The sequence below is a fragment of the Pteropus vampyrus genome, unplaced genomic scaffold (genome assembly GCF_000151845.1).
Source record: "Pteropus vampyrus isolate Shadow unplaced genomic scaffold, Pvam_2.0 Scaffold95, whole genome shotgun sequence".
NCBI lineage: Eukaryota > Metazoa > Chordata > Mammalia > Chiroptera > Pteropodidae > Pteropus > Pteropus vampyrus.
The window spans coordinates 4,374,740-4,396,707 of NW_011888876.1; the positions used below are offsets into that span (position 1 = coordinate 4,374,740).

General features: G+C 47.2%; 1 protein-coding gene, 1 non-coding gene and 1 pseudogene across 4 annotated transcripts in view; 2 read left to right on the forward strand and 1 right to left on the reverse strand.

Moving 5' to 3' along the window:
- NR6A1 (nuclear receptor subfamily 6 group A member 1) overlaps positions 1-20,325 on the forward strand; it is a 193,150-nt gene extending 172,825 nt beyond the window's left edge. For 2 of the 3 annotated variants that reach the window (XM_011364302.2, XM_023533081.1), the window contains 6 exons: positions 863-1,017; positions 2,689-2,916; positions 4,254-4,508; positions 11,557-11,678; positions 13,201-13,353; positions 15,062-20,325. In XM_011364302.2, the coding sequence (XP_011362604.1) occupies positions 863-1,017; positions 2,689-2,916; positions 4,254-4,508; positions 11,557-11,678; positions 13,201-13,353; positions 15,062-15,150 (1,002 nt within the window). In that variant the 3' untranslated portion in view covers positions 15,151-20,325. The remainder of the gene's footprint in view (positions 1-862; positions 1,018-2,688; positions 2,917-4,253; positions 4,509-11,556; positions 11,679-13,200; positions 13,354-15,061) is intronic. The other variant, XM_011364304.2, reaches the window with a different exon arrangement.
- On the forward strand, positions 1,430-1,548 carry LOC111742489 (annotated as a pseudogene).
- LOC111742480 lies at positions 5,470-5,588 on the reverse strand. Its single transcript, XR_002781355.1, has one exon. It is a non-coding gene; the product is annotated as a 5S ribosomal RNA (ribosomal RNA).
- Positions 20,326-21,968: the final 1,643 nt, after the last annotated feature.

Genomic DNA, 21,968 nt, shown 5'->3' on the forward strand with positions numbered 1-21,968 from the left:
GCTTAGGAATGTCTTTCTTACTAAGAAAATTCATGTGAAGATTTGCGGTCATTACTTAATAAGTGAACATTTATTCACTTATCTAACATGCATTTATTGAGTATTTACTTTTTTTAGGTCCTTTCATAGTCTTAGGTCTTGTAGAGGATATTTTCATGTTTCATTACCATAAGTGCTATAAAAATAACAATAATGATGAAGATATCATTGGTCAACTTTCCATAATTGTTGCTAATGTGCTAGGCCCTTTTCTATACATGTAATAATATATTAACTAATTTAATCTTCACAACAATCCTATGAGATAGATACTATTCTCTCCACTATAGAGCTGAAGGATTGAGGTTCAAGTAGTTAAATGACTTGCCCAAGACTGTACAACTAGAAAGTGGCAGAACCTGGGTTAGAGCAAAAGTGGTCTGACTCTAGAATTCATATTCTTAACCCCACTATGCTATTTTGCCCCTCTCAGAATACACAGAATTATGAGTGGATAGAAGAAGGACTTAAAATTTTGTCTAGGTAGTGATAGAAGGATTCGCAAAGAAGGTGACATTCGAAAAGTAGTGTTTTGGGGGGTAGGAAAGATTACACTTGAGGACATAAAGGAGTGTTGAAGAACCTAGAGGTTTTGTGGCTTGCAGGGGCGGTGGTCAATGGGCAAGAAGTGAGCCTTGGTGCTGGGGCAAGCTGTCCTAGATTAGTGAGAGACCTGGTCATGGGAGTGGAGGGGAGGGCATCTGGGTTTCTCTTTAGAGTGTTCTGGAAATCCCCATGAGGTTTAAATAATGTCTCAGTTCTAAAGAAGGAACAGATGGTGTCCCGCGTACACAGTCTAACATGTACCAATTCCTTGTCAAAGATATCAGAGGAAGAGATCGAAAGGATCATGTCTGGGCAGGAATTTGAGGAAGAGGCCAATCACTGGAGCAACCATGGTGACAGCGACCACAGTTCCCCTGGGAACAGGGCTTCAGAGAGCAACCAGCCCTCACCAGGCTCCACACTGTCCTCCAGGTGAGCTTCAAGGCAAACCCAGCATCACCTAGCGGTCACCCAGAGAGTGGACCCATGAGGAGCCCTCTGGGCTGGGTATTCCTGCCAGCCTGTCTCAGCCATTGTACCCTTGCTCCCTCAGTCCTTTGGGGTAGGGCCCAGGATGATGCAAAACAGGATTTGATAACCCATTTTTTTGCTGAAGACCTTGAAAATGTCAGCAGTCTCTTGTGCAGACTGATGAAGTGCTATAGCTGCTCTCTGTGCCCATACATTCTTCACCTAACAGAGCAACATGTTAAATGTAGCTCTTTTCTCACATTTACTTTATCATTGAGATAAAACAAGCCACACTGACAATATTAAATTAAGTTATGATTTCTCTGCCTCAGCAATAGTGAAGGTTTTCACTATAAATTTTAAGAAACAGTAAGTCTACAGCCATGCTACCCTGAACAAGCCCGATCCTGTCTGATCTCAGAAGCTAAGCAGGGTCGGGCCTGGTTCGTACTTGTATGGGAGACCACCTGGGAAGACCAGGTGCTGTAGGCTTAAAAAAATTTTAAAAATTAGAGATTGTAAGCTGACAAGGTCCTTGGCAGTCTGTGAGGTCAACCAAGGGTTGCCTAGCCTAAAAAATAAAAATAAATAAATAAATTTTAAGAAACAGTGAAAACTTTTTAACCTAGTCAAATTTGCTGCTGTCATGGAAGACCAATTTAGAGACTCTTGGTTCAAGAATGGTATCTTAAGTTAATTGTTAGGTATGAAATATAGCCCTTGGCTACCAGGGAAGGCTTTCTTTGCTCAGAAATATTTCTTACAGGAAAGAGATCAGCAAACTGTCTGTAAAGGCCAGATAGTAAATATGTTAAGCTTTGCAGGGCTATGGTCTAGGTCTCAACTACTCACCTGCGTCGTCAGAGTGTAAAAGCAGCCAGTCACAATAGGTAAATGAACACGTGTGGCTATGTTCCAATAAAACTTCATTTACCAAAACAGGTCCTGGGCCATAGTTTGCTGACCCCTATTTTAGGAGATGCAGCTAGGTAAAGCTGTAGGATTTTTTTTTTTTTTTTTAATTAGTTGACATTGGCTAGAATTCTCCAAAAAAGGGAAGGAAAATAAGAATCTGCCTTTTTCTTCATATTTTATTATAACCTTTATTCATTCAGTTGTTCCTTAGTTTGTTCCCTCCTTTGAATGTTTAGGGAGTTGTTGCCACATGCTGGGTTCCTTGCTGGGTGCTGGATTTGTTTTGTGCAAGGCACTTAGCCTGTCTGTGCCTTAGTTTTCCTAACAGTAAAACACAACACACACACACACACACACACACACACACACACACACACACACACCCCAAAAAACAAGCACCCACCTTTGTTATCCTAGTCTGAGTATCCATTAAGAATTCTCCAAATGTGGCACCTGTATGAAGGATGCATTTAGCCAATATTTATTCAGTGTCTACTCTGCCAGGTCCTGGGTGTCTAGTGGTGAGCCACACATAAACTCGCACAGTCTCTCTCTCTTTCTGAAAAGGAAGAGATGTGTGTAACCATTAATTATGTCCCTGGCTTGATGAAGGCAGACTCCATGGCCGAAGACCACTCGAGCCACCTCTGGCTCATTTCCTCTGAGGAGGCAGTAGACCTGCCATGGTTCTGCCTGACGTGAGACTCTTCTCTCCAGCAGGTCTGTGGAACTGAATGGATTCATGGCATTCAGGGAGCAGTACGTGGGGATGTCTGTGCCTCCACACTATCAATACATACCGCACCTTTTTAGCTATTCTGCCCACTCGCCACTTCTGCCCCCACAAGCTCGCAGCCTGGATCCCCAGTCATACAGTCTGATTCACCAGCTCGTGTCAGCTGAGGACCTGGAGCCATTGGGCACACCCATGTTGATCGAAGATGGGTGAGTGAGTCCTGCCCTATTTTAGCCCTTGCAGCTTCACAATGTTCTCTACCCCACACCCACCTTCATCCCTGGCAGCTATACCCTTGGGCTTCAGAATGAGTTGGGGATGAGTGAGGACCCAGTATCAGAGGACAGATCTGTGCTTATCTTTGAAGTCAGCGGTCCTTCATTTTTCTCTGGAGCATATTTTTTCTTAGAGCTGGGGCTCTTTATCAGTCCCTAGGGAATTGGGAGTAAAGGGCTTTTGTTTCTGCTTAGGCCTAGGTAAGCCAGCCCCTGGGATGAGTCAGCGCTGCTGAGCCAAAGATAAGCTATAGTTCTGGGGATACTTATACATCAAGTCTAGGCTCCTTAACAAGTCACTCAGGGCACTAAATAGGTTGTGGCCTGGCTGCGTCTCTAGCCAACGCACCCATGGGTAGCCTGGTGCCCTGTGCTCTGTGTGCAGGCCTGAGTGGGCGGAAGGGGATGACCTTACAGCCCTCCGTCGGCTCTCTCCAAGTAGATAGCACAGGCTGTAGCCCCCATCCCTCCCATTGCACTCGTTACCCCTTTGGCTTGGAGCATAGGCTGTTTGAGTGTTTCTAAACTTAGACACCTTCCAAAAGGTATCCTGAGATTTCTTAAGCTAGTCTCTACTTTCAGAGAGGAAATTTAAATAGCTACCTCCAAGAAGGCCACACAAAACCTTTATAAATCTGGATAGGAGAGTGTGGAGAAGAATCATTCTAAGGGTCCTTGCGAGAAAGAAAATCTGGACCCTTTGTCGTCCAGGCCAGAGATGAGAAACGCCCTGCTCCTTCCCTCCTCCAGCAGGAGCTTGGCAGGGCGGAGCGGCTCTAGTCCCTGAGCTCTCACCACCAGGGGGTGCGGTGAGAGCAGGAAAGCTGCTGAATTTGTTCTGCTGTCTTTCAGCCATCTAGCCCCAGGCTCGTTTTTCCACCAGTTCCTGTATTTGGTGGGTACCAGATCCCCCTAATGGGGCCCTGATTGCCAAAACTAGCTCAGGAGTGACTGGGAATTTTCTCTTGACACATGAAACGTTAGTGGACACCAACATTCAAAGTCATGTTCCCTGCTAATTGTACAAATTTCTAAGCCTCCTTTCTTCCCAGCAACCTTTTCTCACCAAACCGTCTCTTCAGGCCTGAACTTGCTGCTGGCCCCAGCCCTGCCCTTTTATCATTAGACTGAATTGAACGGAGCTGGGATCCATGGTCAAGGGCAAGGAGCCCACTGCCAGACTCTTTGTGCCCTTGGGCATACCCTCTCCCTGTGCCCCCGATCCTCACCCTCTGCCACTGGAAGTGACTTGCTCCTGTCCCTGCCCCTAGATACACTGTGACCCAGGCAGAGTTGTTTGCGCTGCTCTGCCGCCTGGCCGATGAGCTGCTCTTTAGGCAGATTGCCTGGATCAAGAAACTGCCTTTCTTCTGCGAGCTCTCAATCAAGGATTACACGTGCCTCCTGAGCTCCACGTGGCAGGAATTAATCCTGCTGTCCTCCCTCACCGTTTACAGCAAGCAGATCTTCGGGGAGCTGGCTGACGTCACCGCCAAGTACTCACCCTCTGATGAAGAACTGCACAGGTGAGGGCTCCTGGCTGGGAAGGAGTTCCCCAGCAACCAGTTGTCAGTCCCCACCCACCCCCGCCCCATTCATTGTCATTCCTGCAAAGCGGCAGAGTTGCCTGGCACTCCAGAGGTTGGGCATTAAAGCCATACAGGGTTAGATCTGAATCTTCACACTGCCATTGACTAGTTTTGTAACCTTGCTCAAGTCTGTGATCCTCAGGTTCTGAATTTATAAAATGGTATAATATCAATACAAACAACAAATGGGATGATAACCTCCCCAGAAAGGTAGTTGTGAGAAATAAATGATATTGTGCAGCAAAGCGTAGCAGAGTGCTAAGCTGTTACCTTTATCACATGTGGATTACTGAGGTAAGATAAGATATCTGGGAAAAACAAAAATCTAAACTTCACTTATAAAGTGAGGGCCTCTGAGCTATAGTTTACAATCTGAGAACAAGACCTAGAAGTCACTGTGGTACCTACTGTGTGCCAGGCACGGGCTTAGTATTTTATATGATTGTCTTATTTCTCAAGACTCCAGCATTATAGGCGTGGTTATGTTTATTTTATAAATGAGAAAACTAAAGGTCAGAGAGACCTGCCCAACTGCAGAGCTTAGGCTCTTTCAGTGCATCTGAGATGCTAAGAGCATGGGGCTGAGAGACTGTTGTTCTCCTTGATGTTTTCTAGCATAAAGTCTCATCCCAGCTGGCCGGGATCCTTCTAACTTCCCTCCGTAGAACAGATCTTTTATTCACTCACTTTGGAGACCTGGAGCACGTGGTGACACCCCCAAATCAGGACAAAGTGATGTTGATACAACTTTTCCGGCTTATTAATTTATCCATGTGAAAAATATAGCTTAAATCACATATATATATTTTTAGGCGAGGCAGCCCTTGGTTGACTTCACAAATTACAAGGACCTTGTCAGCTTACAATCCCTTATTTATTTATCTTTAAAAATTTTTTACGCCTATAGCACCCGGTCTTCCTAGGTGGTCTCCCATCCAAGTACTAACCAGGCCCGACCCTGCTTAGCTTCCGAGATCAGATGGGATCAGGCTTGTTCAGAGTAGCATGGCCATAGACTCTTAAATCATATTTAAATAGACATTTCAGTAATTCATCTTTATTGGACAGTTTAAAATAACGGAAAGCATGAGATTCTAGAGCACCAAGAAAGAGGGAAGAAAAAGTGCCCCCACTGATGAAAGCTGGAGAGGGTGAGGTACCAGCTCCCACACTTCTATAAACAGGACTGGGGTACACCTCCCTCTGGCACCCAATCACATGGCATCAAGACAGGCCGAGACTTTGGCTAAAAGCAAAACCCCAAACCCTCGAGGGCCCTGTGCACAGCTGAGGGAGGGAGGAGTCTGGGTGTTGACTTTCTCTTCTGGTTTTCTAATTTTTCCTTTTTAGTGATGTTTACTGGCTTCAGAGTGATCTATATGACAGAGTTTTGAACCCAGCTGACACTTCGTCCTGTAAACAGAGCTATCTGATTTTGCAAATGACCTAACCCCTTGTCTTGAGCCTCTAATTCATTGTTTCCATCAAATTCCTATCTCCGACTCTGTAACTCTGGGCTGAGTGTTTGGATAGCAGTCAGCCTGCTCTAATATCACCAGGGTTTGCAGAGCTGGCCCAGCAGGAATCTACCAGTGCAGCCTGGGACTGCCTCCAGAGTCGGCCTCAGCCGGTGGGCTCCACTCTCTGTAGAGTGATGGGTTTTCCCAGGCCTTTTGCAGTGGAAGCGACCACTGGTCATGTGGCGCCTCTCTGGTTTTGAGCTTCATAAGGCACCCCACCCCGGTGTGTCTAATCCCATCCACCCCAAGAACAAGGCAGGGGCCAGTAACAGCTGAATTAGCAAGGGAATTTTTATTTCCTAGGAAGGCTCCCATCTGAGGAGAATCTAGAGCTGCATTGTTCATTGTAGTAGCCACTAGCCTCAGGGGACTTTTAAAATTTTAATTAATTAAAATTAAATGAAATTAAAAATTCAGTTCCTCGCTTACACAAACCACCTTTCAAGTGCTCAGTAGCTACCTGTGGCTAGCGGCTGCTCTACTGGACAGTGCAGATCCACAACGTTTCCATCGTCGCAGAAAGTTCATCAAAATGCTGACTCAAACACATCAGTTGCAGCTGAGCTCTCAAATGGGTTTGAGGATAAAAAAGCAGATTTTTTTTGTTAGGACTCTTACTGTACTGTGGAAGCCTTCAATGGAAAAATGCAGGTTAGACTTCAGCATGTTAGTTCTGAGTCCAGGCCCATTTACCGAGCACCTGCTTGTATGCTGTGGGGAAGGGGTGCTGGGAGTACAGACGATGCAGACGTGGTTTCTGACTGAGATGAGAGCCCCTATTTTTGGTTTAGGGGGATTGGGAGGCAAATAGAAGGAAATACAACCTATGGTCTAGGGTGATATTGGTGGAGATCGAGGGGCATGTGAGGGACTGCAAGCATAGACTAGGGAGTGAGTTATTCTACTTGCGTAATCAAGGAATGCTTGCCAGAGGAAGACATTTGAGCTGTACCTTGAAGTGGGAGTTTTCTAGGTAGATTATAGAGAACAGGCTGAACACGGGAGAATTACACAAAGTCCTGGAAGTTAGAGATCCGAGATGGTCGCTTTTTGCGGAGAACCAAAGGCAGTGCCGTGGATTAGGGAACAGAGAGAGTGTACCTGAGAGAGATCAGGGAAGAAGTGGCTGGAGAGAAGGCTGCGGAAAGGACAGGTCATGAAGGCGCGCGAATGCCAATCGAAAGGATTTGGATTTTGTCTAAATAGTATTGTCATGGGACATTTTTAAGTGGAGCAATGACACGGTCAGATTGCATTTTAGAAAAATCTCTGTGGCTGTATAGCTCGGGATGGATTGACACGGACAGGGCTAGAGGACAGCATCTGAATAGGTGGCCGTTCGATAGCTCAGCTAAAAGGAAACAAGGCCTGGACAAAGCGGCAGTGACTGTGTCGCTGAGTAGAGAGAGTAGCACAGACTTAAGATGTGGCAAAGTCAGTGAGACTTCAGTGAGTGGAAAGAGACTGGCCACCAGACCAGTTGTCTTAGCCAAAATAATGGAGCTGGGAAGAACAAGCTGAGAGATGAGCCACTCACTCCGAGTTTGATTTGGGGTCTGTTGAGTCTGAGATGCATGTAGAACTGCCCAAGAGGTCAGAGGAAATGGAACTATGAAAACCTCCAGAACCAGGTTCATCGCTGTAAAGCAGTCTCCACTCTGCTGGAAACCCAGGGCGTGGAGTCTGTAATTGGCCGTAGCTCTTCCCTACCTTGCCTGCCCCCGCGTTACTCCCACTCCCCCAGATGCCTTTACTTTTTCACAGCTCTTGAGTGCAAGTGAGTTCCTGCTGTCATGAAAAGGCTTTTCCCGGATGATACATGACCCCCTCCTTTTCTCTTCTCAAATATCGAATCAAATTTATGGTGCCCATTTTCCTTAATCAGGCTGTTATCAGACAGTGAGCTGGGTGAATTTGATTTAAAGCAGATTGTAGCACCAGCCAGCGACTGCTCCTGGCCCTAATCAAGACTCCTTCACTCGCAGGAGAAGATGCCTTGCACTGGATGGGCTTTAATGGGCACTTCTGCCTCGTGAGCATTAGCTCCATTTCTGCCAGATCTCTGGAAATTTCCTCCCAGCTTCCCGCTCAGACCCGGCTGTAAGGTTCAGGAAACACACACAGTCTTTTCTTTTTTCTGTGGTAGTGGGAGTGATGGTATCGATGCTATTAATAATGATAATAGCTAAGGATTATAGACTGTTTATTGTGCTAAATTCCATCTTAAGTGCTTTGCAAACATTATTTGTTTAGGCCTCACCACCACCCTACGAGGCTATACTCACACTATCCCTGCTCTACAGATGAGGAACATGAGGTTCAAAGAGGCGAAAACTCAAGGCTACAAAGCTAGAAAGAGATGGAGTTAAGTTTATGACCTAGATCTTTTGTGCTCCAAAGCCAGGCTCTTCGCCATTACCCTGTGCTAAAGTCTCTAGCCTTCTGGAAAGTTCGACTTTCTGGAATGTGCCCTGGTACTTTTCATCTTGGAGTCTGATGTGGGTACCAAGATGGCAGTTCCTCTACCGTTGTGGCTGATGACTGCTCCTGGGGGTAGGTGCATTTAGATGAATGAAAAAGAGACAACTGGGCCTCTCAGCCCCCTTAATGGGACATAACTTATATAGTGTCAGCTTCAATTGCTGACTGAATGGTCCAGTGGTTTGGGGAATCCTGGCAGGAATGTTTTCCTTGTCCTAGCATGCTTGCGTAATGAGAACCTAGAAGAAGAATGGGTGTGTTTGTCCAACTTTCTGGCTTTGAATGCTGATAACTTGTAGACGGGAATACAGGGGCGTTAGAACTGTGGAGTGGGCTGATGTGGAGGAGGCACGGCTGCTGGAGGAAGCAGGCCCATGGGACAGAGAACAGTTTGTTTATCAAGGGGTGGGATGCGGGCTGTGGAAGAAAGCTTTGCAGTCAGACTGTGGAGACTGAGTGGGGGCTGCTGGGCTAGCTGCCAGACCCCCCCACCCCCCACTGCCAGGGGTCCGTGATGGTAGCCTGTCCTAAGAAATTTGGAAAAGAGATATGTGCTCTCCCCAAGAGAAAGGGCAGATCTGGGGCATATGCTCAGGCCAGGCACTCGGGAGCTCCTCTGTGCCCCTCAGGTCAAGACTCGGCCAGGAGTAGGTTTGGCACTCCTGGCCAGGGGTCTGGCTGACAGCCACACACCTGCAGACTCTGCAGTGCCAGAGTGAGCACTTGGGGCGAGAGGTTGCTGATTAAGGGAGAGAGTGTTATCTTCGCTTGCTACACCGCCACCAGACAGATGCTGACACTGCATCCCCCTTTGCTGTGCCCTACCTGGATGACTCCGTCTCTGCCTCACCCCTCCAAGCAGACACTAGAGGGAATTTGCGCTGAAGACCCTTTCCTCTCGAGGACAGAAATAGCCAACCAAGTACTGTGATGAGGAGTGACCTGCACCCCAGGGCACGAGTCTCCTAACAGGAGCTCCACAGGGCAGATCTGTGCGCTGAGAAACTCAGCACTCGCTCTGGGTTGGGCCCTGGGCTGTTGCCGTGGAACAGAGAGCTCCTGCAGTCCTGTGGCAGCATGTGGTAGCCTTCCCCAGTTACCAGTTACAGACAAGGGGAGATGGTGTAGTGCTGAGAGAGTGACAGGCTTAGAAGTAGAAAACGGACTATAAACCTTGGGGAAGGCATCTTCTGCTTCCTCATCCCTAACAAGGTGACATTACTAATCTCGAAAGTTGTCAGGAGAGTAAACTAAGAATGTAGTAAGGGCACAGTAAATAACCTCTGAGCTTTGTTTCTGCATGTGAGCGAAGAAGATTATAACATCCATTTGGGTCATTTATTGGGAGTATCCAGTGAAATAATGTATATAGAATATTTAACTAAGTGCCTGGCAAGGTGTGAACACTCAATAAGTGGTAGAATGGTAGGTAAAGTTATTTATAGTGGTTATTCAGTATAAATTTGTCTGTCAGCCAGTCTGGGAAAATATCAATAAAGTTGTAAAAGCCAGTGGGCCAGGAGCAGAGAGAAACAGAGTCAGCCATGGTAGCTCAGATCAGCAGGCTAAAAGAAGCCCCAGCTCTGTCTGACTGGGAGCCAGCCTTGAGGCAGATGGTCAGAGCTCCGATTGCCAGGAGCTGCTCTGCAGCTCCCCCTGGTGCTTGCGAGGTGCAGGTGCCTCTGACCCCAGCCAGAGCCCGGCTTTCCCAGGTGAAGGGAAATATCCGGCTTGTCCAGGAAGCCAAGCCCTTGCAAAGCCTCACAGTCAAAACAGAAAGCAGTAGTGCATCTGCAGGTATTCTGGGTCCTACCCAGTTAGGGCCTTCTTGCCTGGCACTGAGCTGCAGCTCCCAGATCTGAACCTAATCACCAGGAAGCAGTTCTGGGCCGAGCATCTCTGTGTGACTGAGCTGTATCTAAGGCCTGTCTGGAGCTCACCTTGGCCCACAGTCCAGCCCACTCCCGGAAGAGCAGAGGCTGGGCCTGACCTCAGCTTTCATAATTGCCTGCTTCCTCATTAAACCTTTGCGTCCTTGATTTGATGGTATCTCATCTCTGACATGAGACATTCCCCACTATGACCCAGAGTATTAGTCCCCCAGCCTGGGGCTCCTTTGCCTAAAACTTGGTCTTTCCTCAAGGAGCTTACTGCTAATCCCAAGAAAGGAGCATTGAGTCTTCTCTGCTAGGGGGTGCCACCTTAGATATTGGGAAAGCCAAGGCCTTGGGGAGGTAGACCAGATTCCAGGTTCTAGCTCTGCCACTAACTAGCTGCAAGCTTGTGGACCGGTCCCTTCTCTTCTTTGAACTTCATTTTCTCATCTGTGCAGTGGTGTTGATAATCTCACCTAGCCCATAGGACTGAGAAAATTAAATGAGATAATGCACATCAAGTGCGCAGCACAGAGACTGGCGTGGCACGGAGGCTCAGTTATTGTTTCCCTCCCTTCCTAGACAAAGTCAGGGATATCAGTAAAAATTTTCACTGCGCCTAACCTCAGCCCTGCTGGAAACGTGAGCCGAAACAAATACGATCCACAGCCTTTTCTGCATTGTGGCATAGAGTCACCATGGCAGCCACCACTGACACTGCAGGCCGCATCTCAACAGTAGGAGTATATTAATAATGTCATATTTCCTCACATTTACATCCCAAACCTCCTTTGGCACTTGTTACCCCAAGCAGGCAAGCATTATTGTATAGAGGAGGACCTCAAAGCTTAGAGGGGTCAAATGACTTTCCCAAGGTCTGGTAGATTTCATGTGATGGAGCTGAATTTGACCTTAGATTTGATTGACCCCACTTGACCTTGGGACCAACAGCTTGTATGAGCTGTGCTTCATAAACAGTTCTGGATTCCATTTCCCCCATTCTCTTTCCTACGTTAGATGTCTTAAGGAGCTGTAGGAGACCTCTGTCTTCCCTCCTCTGACCTCCACTGGTGTCAGAGCCCACTGCTAACCCCTGTGTCTGTTCCCCAGATTTAGTGATGAAGGGATGGAGGTGATCGAGCGGCTTATCTATCTGTATCACAAGTTCCATCAGCTAAAGGTTAGCAATGAGGAGTATGCTTGCATGAAAGCAATTAACTTCTTAAATCAAGGTGAGTGGCTTGGAGGGTGGGAAGAAGGGGTTTTTGTTTGTTTTTTTGTTTGTTTGTTTGTTTGGCCAGTGAACATTCGCCCTCATGTTTCATGCTCCCTTTACCCTCAGGACTGTTCACACAGAGTCTGACGCACCATGTGGGTACTAATCTTGGAAGGCCTGTGCTCCCCTCATCATCATCCTGCCCTTCTATAGTGCAGGGCATGCTCTTAAGTTTTTCTTCAAACCTAAATGCCACAGTCTCTATAACTCATAGCGGAAGGAAGAGGATTCGCTTTGTTTAGTCAGTTTCAATGCATTTAAACGCAGACACCAAGGACAGTACATGCGTCATTTAAAATATGTACCAAGTTTACCGGTGACTGAAGAAGAGCAGAGTGACTGATGAAACTATCAGAGATAAGGCCTCTGCGACAGGCTGGCAGTGGTTCTGACAGTCCCTTCAAGGCAGAGTGGGGGTGCACAAAAACTCACACGCATGTCAAGCATGGCTTTTAGTTAGATGTGCTGGATGTGGGCTATGTGGAGAGTTACCAGCAAAGTGGCCCTTGGTAGCTGCTGGTAACCAGAGTGTGAAGGAGAAGTTGTGTTGTTTTTTTCGAAAGTAGCATGTGAGTGCTTTACTCTCAGAGTGGAATTGGGCCGTTTCGCCGCCTGCGTCATTATAAGTGCTCTGTTCCATACTCAGTCCGGAGACTCTGGGTCCCCTCCTCTTTGCTCACACTGGCCAAACCTCTTCCTCCTGCTTCTGCACCATTCATGCATTTATCTGGCGTTCTGTGTGCCGCCTCTAGGCCAGGCCCTGTGGTGAGCATTAAAGACATTGAAAAAAAATTAGACCCCAGGTCCCTGGCCTCAAGAAATATACTATGATGGCACATGACACATTACTTGAGCTTCACATGGGGGGAGATCAGTAGCAACTACTTGGAGGAGTAATCCAAGCTGGGCCTCAAAGACTGCGTAAGGTTTATATATAGAATACCTATATTCTGTATATAAAAAGGGCAGGTTGGGGGGGTTGTAAAGAAATGCGAGAGAAACCTCTATAGAAGAAACTGAGTGACATCCCAGACAGAGGGGTACAAGCAGAAACACAGGAGACCGTGTGTGAGTACATGTACAAGCATGAATGTGTAGGTATCAGCAAGGTTTCTGATGGACTCTGGCAAAGGGCACATTTAAAGATTGTGAAGGATAAATTAGGAAAAGTAGATTATTCAGTCAGTTGTTCATCATCTACTGGTGCCTGCTTTAGGCCAAGCCCTGTGCTGGGAGCTGGGTATGAAGTTCAGAAAGATGCAGCCTAGCCCTCGAGGGGCTCAGTCTAGTGATTGTCCTGTATAATTTTTTCCTTCTTTATCTGTTTTCCCTTATCCAGAACTTTGTTTCCTCCATGTCAGAAAGAAAAAAGGTCCCGTTGTGACATTTAATGACTTTTAAGATGCACCTATTCAAGGAGGTGGTGTTTCTTCCATATTAGGAAGCCTCTCCCACTTCCTATGTGATTTTCTTCACAGATATCAGGGGTCTGGCCAGTGCCTCACAGCTGGAACAGCTGAACAAGCGATATTGGTACATTTGCCAGGATTTCACCGAATATAAATATACACATCAGCCCAACCGCTTTCCTGACCTCATGATGTGCTTACCCGAGATTCGATATATTGCAGGTAACATTCTGGCTGCTGGGCTTCCAGCCCTTTCTTGTTTCTCTTAGATTTGTGAAGAGAAGATCTGGTGAAGAGAAGGCAGCAAGCAGTGTTTTCAGGATGCTTGTTCCAGGCCCATCACTAGCTGCATAAAAGCACTCCTACCCTTGCCCTCAGCAAAGTTGTATTATAACGAGAAGTTTGTGTTGTGTTTATAGGGAAGAGAATCTGACATTTCCTTAGGATTTAATACGTTTTAAGTCTTATGTATCATTTAATCTCAGAACAATCTGGAAGGTTGGTGATATTATAGCCATTCTGTGGTTGGAGAAACAGGCTCAGAGTTTCTCAAATTAACTACATTTCCTGAATCGTTTACTATAAAAGGGTGGATTTTATGGTATGTGAATGAAAAATTATATCTCAATTTTAAAAATTAACTTCATTTCCTAGAATTGCCTAAAGGTTTTAGGGGATCATTCATTTAAAGCAATATCTTTAAAATAATTATCAAAAATCTTATGTTTGTAAAGGAATTTTTGTTTTGTGGTCTTGATCCCCATCTGAGCTTCTTGACATTTAATAGGTCCATTGAAATATAAAATCTTGGTGTTGGTTGTTATTACGTTACTTCATTTGGTAAAGATTCATGTTATTAGTTACCCAGCACATACTGAGGGGCAGCTCAGAAACGTGACTTCTAGATTGAGATTGTTCCTGTCAAATTCAACACAGTTTTGAAGGAAAAAATTTTTCTATTTGACAGAACAATTTTTGTTCTACTTTTTGGGCCTAAAGTAAACTAGCAGATGTGAACCAGACCTAAACTTTTGGAATTTTAGGAATATTTCGATATTTATGTCTCAGCATTTTCAAAACTATGTTGTACCAAACTAGATGTTAATCAGGTGCTCTCTGAAATAAAGAGAAGTCAGTAACTATGCCCAATTCCCCCCACAGAGCTGGATTCTTGACCCAGGAAGCACTTTGAAACTCCTGGGAAGCTTTTTAAAACTACCTGTGCTTGCGTGGTACCTCTAGAGTCTGCTTTAATTGGTATGGAGTGTGGCCTGGGCATCGGTATTTTTTTAACTCCCCAGGTCAGTCTGAGGTACTGTCAGGGAGGAGAGAACCACAGCCAGAGCTGTTTACAGAGAGCATTGAGTACTCTGAGAAGTCCTCCAACAGAGAAACCTGTATACCTTTTTTAACCCTGAATTTCTCAATGTATTTGCCCCTGTGACACCTCCATCTCCTTTTCCCCTCAGTACTCTTATTAACCCATCATACTACTATGAAGAGCAATGTTTTATAGAATGCTAGAGACTCTATCAGGAAAGAAAAGAACAGGATATAAGTTTCTCATGGTATTTTAGCTCTAACAGAGCATCTAGGAATACCTCTCAGTTTCAGGTTCCTCATCTGTAAAATAGGGATAAAAAGTAATATCTGCCACACAGAAATATTGTGAGAGTTAAATGAGGTAATGCAAGTATCCCCTGGACGGTGGCCGTGATGATAGCTTGCACCATCACTAGAATCCCTAGGGCACCAGAACGGGCCCGGGTGTCAGGACATTAGCCCATCTGACCTGTGTGATGCTCCTGGCACTTTTCTTGCCCCAGCTACTCAAAAAGGTGACATTCTCCCTTCACCAACCCAAGAGGAGACAGATAGGCTCTTCCATCAGCAGTCACCGCTAACTCTTCTTTTCCCACCTTGTCCCCAGGAAAAATGGTGAACGTTCCCTTGGAGCAGCTGCCCCTCCTCTTTAAGGTGGTGCTGCATTCCTGCAAGACGAGTGCGGGCAAGGAATGACCTGTCCCCAGCGCCCCTCCTCAGGCCAGCCACAAAGCCTTGGGTGGGCAGGACAGGCTCCAGCAGAAAGAGCCAGAGAGACCAGCGTGGAGGCTGTGGAGCAGTGTTTCCAGTTGCCTCCATAGCAGGAAGAGTTTTTGTTTGTTTGTCTGTTTTTTTAAGCTCATTTTTCTATATATTTATTTCACGACAGAGTTGAATGTATGGCCTTCAACATGATGCACATGCTTTTGTGTGAATGCAGCCGATGCATTTCCTTGCAGTTTACAGAATGTGAAGATGTTTAATGTTACAGTGTTGTCATTGTTTAGAGATAGTTCTTTTGTATTTTGAGGGAGGGTGGGATGGGGCCGAAATGACTAGTTCCATAATGTTGACGACGACTACCTCAGTGGAAAGGGAGGGGTGTGGCCATCCCTGCTTTTTCCACGTGTTCTCAGCAGACTCATACATTTGTCTGTCAGAGAGCAAACTGCCTTTTTCTAGCCACAGAATTGCCAGGTAAAAGCACACAGCATAGAAGGGCAAAGCGGTATTAGGAGGTTCACTGAGCGACGCGGGCGAGACAGTGGAGTAGGGCGGGAGACGGGGATCGAAGCCATCTCTTTTCTTTGGAGAGCATGGAGGGTGAGAGAGCGGGGCACAGTGACCAAATCTAAATTAGGTGTCCTCCCTCCAGACGAGTCCTCAGTGGGGAGGATTTCTGATCTCACACCTCTCTGTGCGGCCTCCCTCCCACCATCTGAACCCCCGCTGTCAATTTCTGCCACCGGCAACTTTCATCCAGGCAGAGTCCTGGCCATAATGTAATCCTTGGGACTTGCCTGCCAGCTCCCTTGGGGCTCACAGCTACCTAGTTTCCTTACGCAGATGGACCAAGGCAAGGCCCACCTTCCTAGACTCCCTGCCTCTCCTTTACAAATTTGACTTCCTATTGGCCCTCTAAAAAAACAGCTGAACAAAATGTCATGCTCTGAATCCTGGTGCCCCGTACTGATTTATTCTCCTTTCGCCTTGCTTTCTTAAAGGGGGAGTGGGACAAAGTTCAGACTGCTGAAAGAATAAACACTCCTCCTTTGGAGTTCTCTGTTCCTCCCCCACCCCACCGCATCCCACCCCAGGACTGAATCTAAAACCTGCAGTCTAGTTTCTCTTTCAAACAGTGGAGGACTCTTCACCCATCCGCTGACCAGAATTTTTGCCCTTACATTCTACTCCAAGTTCTCCTAATCGTTCCGAAACAAGACTGGGTTCCCCCAGAACTGAAAGCCCGAGGCTGGAGTGGCCCAGCTGCCCCTTGGAGCACCAGCAGCCCCTTGGAGCACCAGCAGCCTGGCTGCCCGAGGCCCGGAGGGCTGTCCCAAGCACCTGGAAGGGAGGGGGCTTTAAACTACCTCATGTTCTAAGGGTCTGGCTGCCCCCTCTGCAGGTACGGCCCGGACCCCTTGTTCTTTTGCTCCCTGCCCCACCTAGTCCCAGAAGGTGTCCCTGACCCTCTTGGCTTTGGCCAGTGGCCACATCATATCGGTCTTGGAACTCTCAGGTGCTTCTTCCTTCTCTGCCTTACTACTGCGGTTGTCCCCGCCTACACCCAGGTACCTCGCAGCCGACAGACCAGAGGGGTGTGTCCATGGGTGGATTTGAGGGGCCTTTAGTACCTCCTGCATGTTTTGTCAAAGGCCATTTGCTCTCTTCCCAGCTCAGCCTAGCAAACTGACCAGTGGGCCACCACGTGATGTGCAGACCGGGTGGTCTGCGTCAGATCTTAAAGTTTTCCTTCCACTGAAATGTTACGGGTACCAGCAGAGTGATGACTTTGTCCCTTGATGGATCTAAAACTCAGAGCATTACTCCTCAGTGCCAGTCCCCCAACTGCTCTGAGAAAGAAAGGTGTGTTCCTCAGGAAAAGCTCTAACCAGAACGGTTTCCACATGTCAGTGGGAAGATTTGTGTGTGTATCTGTTTATTTCTCAGTTCACAGTATTTTTGTTTCCCTGTTTTCTTTAACCAACTAGATCACATTCTTTGGTCACAGGTCAGACTCCGAGCTGCTTTCCTCAACGCAGGAGAGACACATATCAGAGACCCCTTCTCCAGGACGGCTCTTGTGTGCAGTATCTTTCTTTGCTTAGATCTCAGTCTGTCAAATTATTTTTTTTTTTTTAGATGACTTTTCTCTTAAATTAAACATTTTAGCGGTTGTGTTTGGGTGTCAAAGGAAATTGCTCTCTGATGAGGCAAGAACATGTCTCTCCAGTAATACAGCATTAAACAGAGCAAGTTGTTAATTTGTGGAGGGGGGAAAGGTTCTGCAAGTTGCCATTGTACAAATCCATTTTTACAAATGTTTGCAGCAGATTCCACAGAACAAAGAGCCCATTCATTGCCGACAGCCCTGCAGAATCTCTGAGCCAAGTGGCCGTGTGTTCTGAGCCAGAGCCTGACCTGTGGCCGCCTTTAACGTCTTCTGCACCCGGTCCTTTTATGATGTGGGCTTTTTTTAAACAGGGTAAAGTGAATGTGTTGCATTGCAAACTCAGGTATTACGAGGAGAAGGTAGGAGTGTAGCTAGCAGTGTGGAGACATTAGGTCAACCACTAGATGTATTTGTGAATTTGGTTTGAAGGACACAGAGAAAGGTTGGAGGGGGTGGTTTGATGTATTTGTGTTTTGCCTTTCTTCCCATAATGTCTGGTTAACAGGTAGCCTTTTTGCTAGTGGAAGAAGAAAAGTCATGCATGTGGTCTCTTAATTCCCCTCTCTTCTGTCCTCTCTGATCCGCTGCCACCAACAGCACTCACTTTGAGTGAGAATTTTTCCACCATAAAAATATGACCCTGAAAGCTCTGTGGTCAAGGAGAATCCCACCTCCTTGCACTGTGTTGAAACATACAAGCTTTTCCCTTTCTTTCCCTTTGAATGTTTTCTTGACCCAAGACAAAAGTTTGGGATCTTGGAACTTTACCTACAACTTATGCTCTCTGGCTCCTTTGTAGACGGGTGGCGTCTTTCACAAGGTTTGGTCGTCTTGCCCTCATTCTGGAGAAGCTCCCCAGAACCTGTCTCAAAGCACTCCACCTGGCTCAGACACCCAGCCCCCACGCCCGGCCCGTGAGTGAGGTGGGCGAACCTCTAGGAATAGAAGCCTGCAGGCAGGAATCCCCGCCCCCGCCGACCCATCCTGTTCTGCAGAACCAAAGGAGGGATAGAGGGAACCTAGAGATCTTTATGGCAACCCAGTGGCCACTCACTCTACACGAACCTGCCACCCCTTCTCAGGGAAGTGAGTACCCGCAGTGGCCAATATGTCACCAGGTCCTTACAATCTTGGGCTCTCTGAGCTAGCTGCCTTGCTCTACTACCCATTTTTTACCTTAGTTTGTTCTCGATTTCCTGGGGCTTGAGACAGATGGAAACAGATAACCCTAGCATGGACAACATCTAAGTCAAGTCCAAGGCTGGCCAAGGTAAAGGGCCCCTGGCCTCCCAGTAGGGCAGGAAGTTGAGCAGCGGTTCCAAGTCTTTAGCTCTGGGCCCCTGATCTTTGTCTTTTTTCCTTGTTGCTTTTTAAACTTTTGCAATTGTTTTAAGAAATCCAGTCTTTCAGACTAGCTCTTTTATTTTCTTTATTGATTTTTTAAAGTAAAAAACAAAACCAAAAAAAAAAAACAAAACAAAAACAAAACCCCAAAACAAAAAGCTAAGCAAAAAACCCACTACTCTTACGTTCCCCAACTTGATCCATGAGCATCCCCCTGCACTCCCCTCTACCTGCAGGTATCGTTCCTCCCTTTTTCCTCAGCTTGAAGCATCAATGTCCAGTGTCTGTGAAATGATGTTTTATCTGTGTCTCAGGATGAGAAACGGCAATCATTCCACCAGGTGCTGGAAACTGGTTAGCCTTGAGACAAGGGTTTCTAGGGCCACAGCTCAGGGATGTGTATTTAATTACAGGGTCCCCAGAAACCCCTCTCTTGGCTGCCACAAGCAACAGCTTCTTTTCTGGGCTTGGGAGCCAGACCCAGACTCTTTTCCTCAGAGGCAGGAGCCCCAGAGAGCATAACACATCTGGGAATGAGCTGGGCCTTCCTCTTTGGCCAGACCTGGGCCGCTGTGAGCCCGGAAGACTTCTGGCTGTCCTGGAACATGAGCCACAGTGGCCCTGCCTCTACCGGCTCATGAGACACCTGGTCCCTCAGCCAAATCCAGTCCCTGTATGGCCTGCCTCCTACGGGCCTGCAGCCCTAAATGGGCCCCAGCCTGCCTAGGAATCAGTTGCAGGCTCAAAGCAAAGCTGTGAGTCAGGCCGGAGCTTGCTCCAAGCCCAGGAAAAAAGTTATGTTACTGGTGGAGGCTGGTCTTCCATATCCTGGAGCCAGCCCTGCCAGCCAGAGTGTCATTTTTGCTCTTTGGTGACCATTGTTTTCTTTCTCTGAAACGTCTTATAATAGGTGATAATGTTGTTGATTCAAATTTCCATGAAAAAGAAAAAAAAAAAAAAAAACTACCTCTTGACATCCTGGTCGATTCCTCTCTGAGAAATCCTGTGGGAAAAGAACACTGCAGCTCCTGCTCTGTTTACGTGTTTCTGTGGGGAGAGAAACCCTGCCCGCCCTGGCGTGTTGGTGTTTTTGTCTGTGTTGCCATCCCAGGCCTGCGATAGGGGCTTGTGGGTGCGTTGTGATGTCTGGGCCATGTCTGGGGAGTCCTCCACACCTGCCCAGCCGGGGACCAGCCACCCCCTTGAAGAGGCCTCCTTTTCCTTCCTATGATTCAGGGCACAGGAAGCACCGCCTCCCACTACCCCACCGTCAGGGGCTCTGGTGGCACATGAATCCATGAGCCTAGCACTGGGCGACCTATCCTAGGTCCACCTCTACCCACAGTCCTGTGTAGGAATCAAGTAAACGGATGTCTCTGAGCCCTTGTCCCCAAAGGGCCGGCCAAGGGCTGCCCGCCAGCCTGGCTCCATCAACCCTGCATGACCAAATGACAGTTGGCGGGCTCTGCAGGCTACCCAGGCCCTCTGCTACCTCCCACCCTGCCAGCTGGCAAGGGATGGGCCCTTTTCTGTGAATTGACTACCTGTGGAAATGTGACCAATTAGTGTGAAATGCATGTTTAGACAATATTAGGTACTGTATTTGAACCAATAAATGTGAATCCTGCACATGGCATCTGTCTGTGAAGCTTGTCTGGGTTCTGGGGAGGGGCGACGGGGTGTCCTACGGAGCTAGCTCATGTCTTCAGATCTGTTGCTCCTGCTTGTAGCTGACACCTACCCACTTCCCACTGCTGAGGGTCTGGCAGAGGAGCATCTCATACCTGCTCGAACCGGTGAACCAGCACTGACTGAGGTGCCTGCTCTGTGCCTGGCGCTGTGTTGGAACTTTTCGTAAACCTGAACCTCCTTAAACTTAAAGGATTGTTATCTCTATTTTACAAATGAAGAAGCGAAGGTTAAGTGAGGTGAAGGGACTCGCTCAAGGCCACCAAGCCAGAAAATGGCACAGCTAGAGGAAGTGAGTCCAGCGGGAGAGGCAGACACAGACCCGTGCAGTACGGTGGGCTCAGGGTTGGGATGGAGGATGTGTATGGGGTTGTAATGGCCTAAAGGGAGGTGGCTTGTTCTACTCAGGAAGGGTTTCACAGATGAGCAGTGGAGGTGGGCCTTGACGCAAGTCACCAGACAGGAGGACAGACCAGGTAGAGGGGTCAACAACAGGTTTGAATCTATAATATGTGGACTATTTAGGCATAACAGGATCGCCTGACATGAATGGTGGCAGACGGAAGGGAGTAGCAAGACTTGAGGCTGAAGAAGCCCTTGGGAGCCTTGAATGTCACATTCAGAGGTCGGGAAGGAAAGCCATCTGCTAAGTCTCAGGAAAGAGCTGCGTGTTAGTGATATCAGTGTGTTGGTGGATGGTCTGCCAGTGCGTGTCACTATGGGCCAGCCGACGAATATCTGTTCTTCGGGAAAATAGATGAGGTTTTCTAGAGCTGAGAAAATGGAGGCTCTGAGAAGTCATGGAATGTGTCCAAAGTCATACAGGAAGTGTCAGTGTTGGGACTTGAACCCAGATCTGCCCAACTATCCTGTAGTCCCACTGTTCATATGATCAGAGAAGTGGTAGAGTTTGGGCTGAGGGTTATATAAAGACAGATGGGAAAGATGAAGGCTCCTCAGTTTGGGAGGATAAAGGCTGAGGAGAGTCTGATCAAAGCCTATTAAATTCTCATGTGTGAAACGAGGGGAAGACCAGCTGCCTTCCCATACCTCAGCCTCCTTCAGCGCAAGGGACCAGAGAGCCCTTGAGGTTTGAAAGAGATGGTTTTAGAACAAAGGGAATGCTGCAGAACTAATTAATAGACTATTCCGTGCCCCCACAAGAGGGGACAGATAAGACACAGAGGTGCAAGCAGGAGAAGGAACACATTTGCTGACCGCCTAGTGAGTGCCTGGCACTGTGATTGGTGCTTTACGTGCATTGTCTCCTGTAATGCTCATAGCCATTCTGCAAGCCATAGGTCTCAGCCCCATTTCACTCTTAAGCAAATTGAGGCTCCAGGAAATTAAGCCATTTGCCTAAGATGACACATGAGTAAGTGGCAGAATTGGCTTTTGAATCCAGGTCTATCTGATACCAAAGTTACAACAGGCTTCCTCCCTGCCCGGCCTTAGCAATTCAATAGTGCTGAATATGAATGTCGAGTTTGTAACAAAGCTCAGTAACGGCCTTTGGTTGAACTTTTTTTGCTGTTAACAAAATAAACAGAGGACTCTATGAAACTAATAAAGGATTAATTTTTGTAAG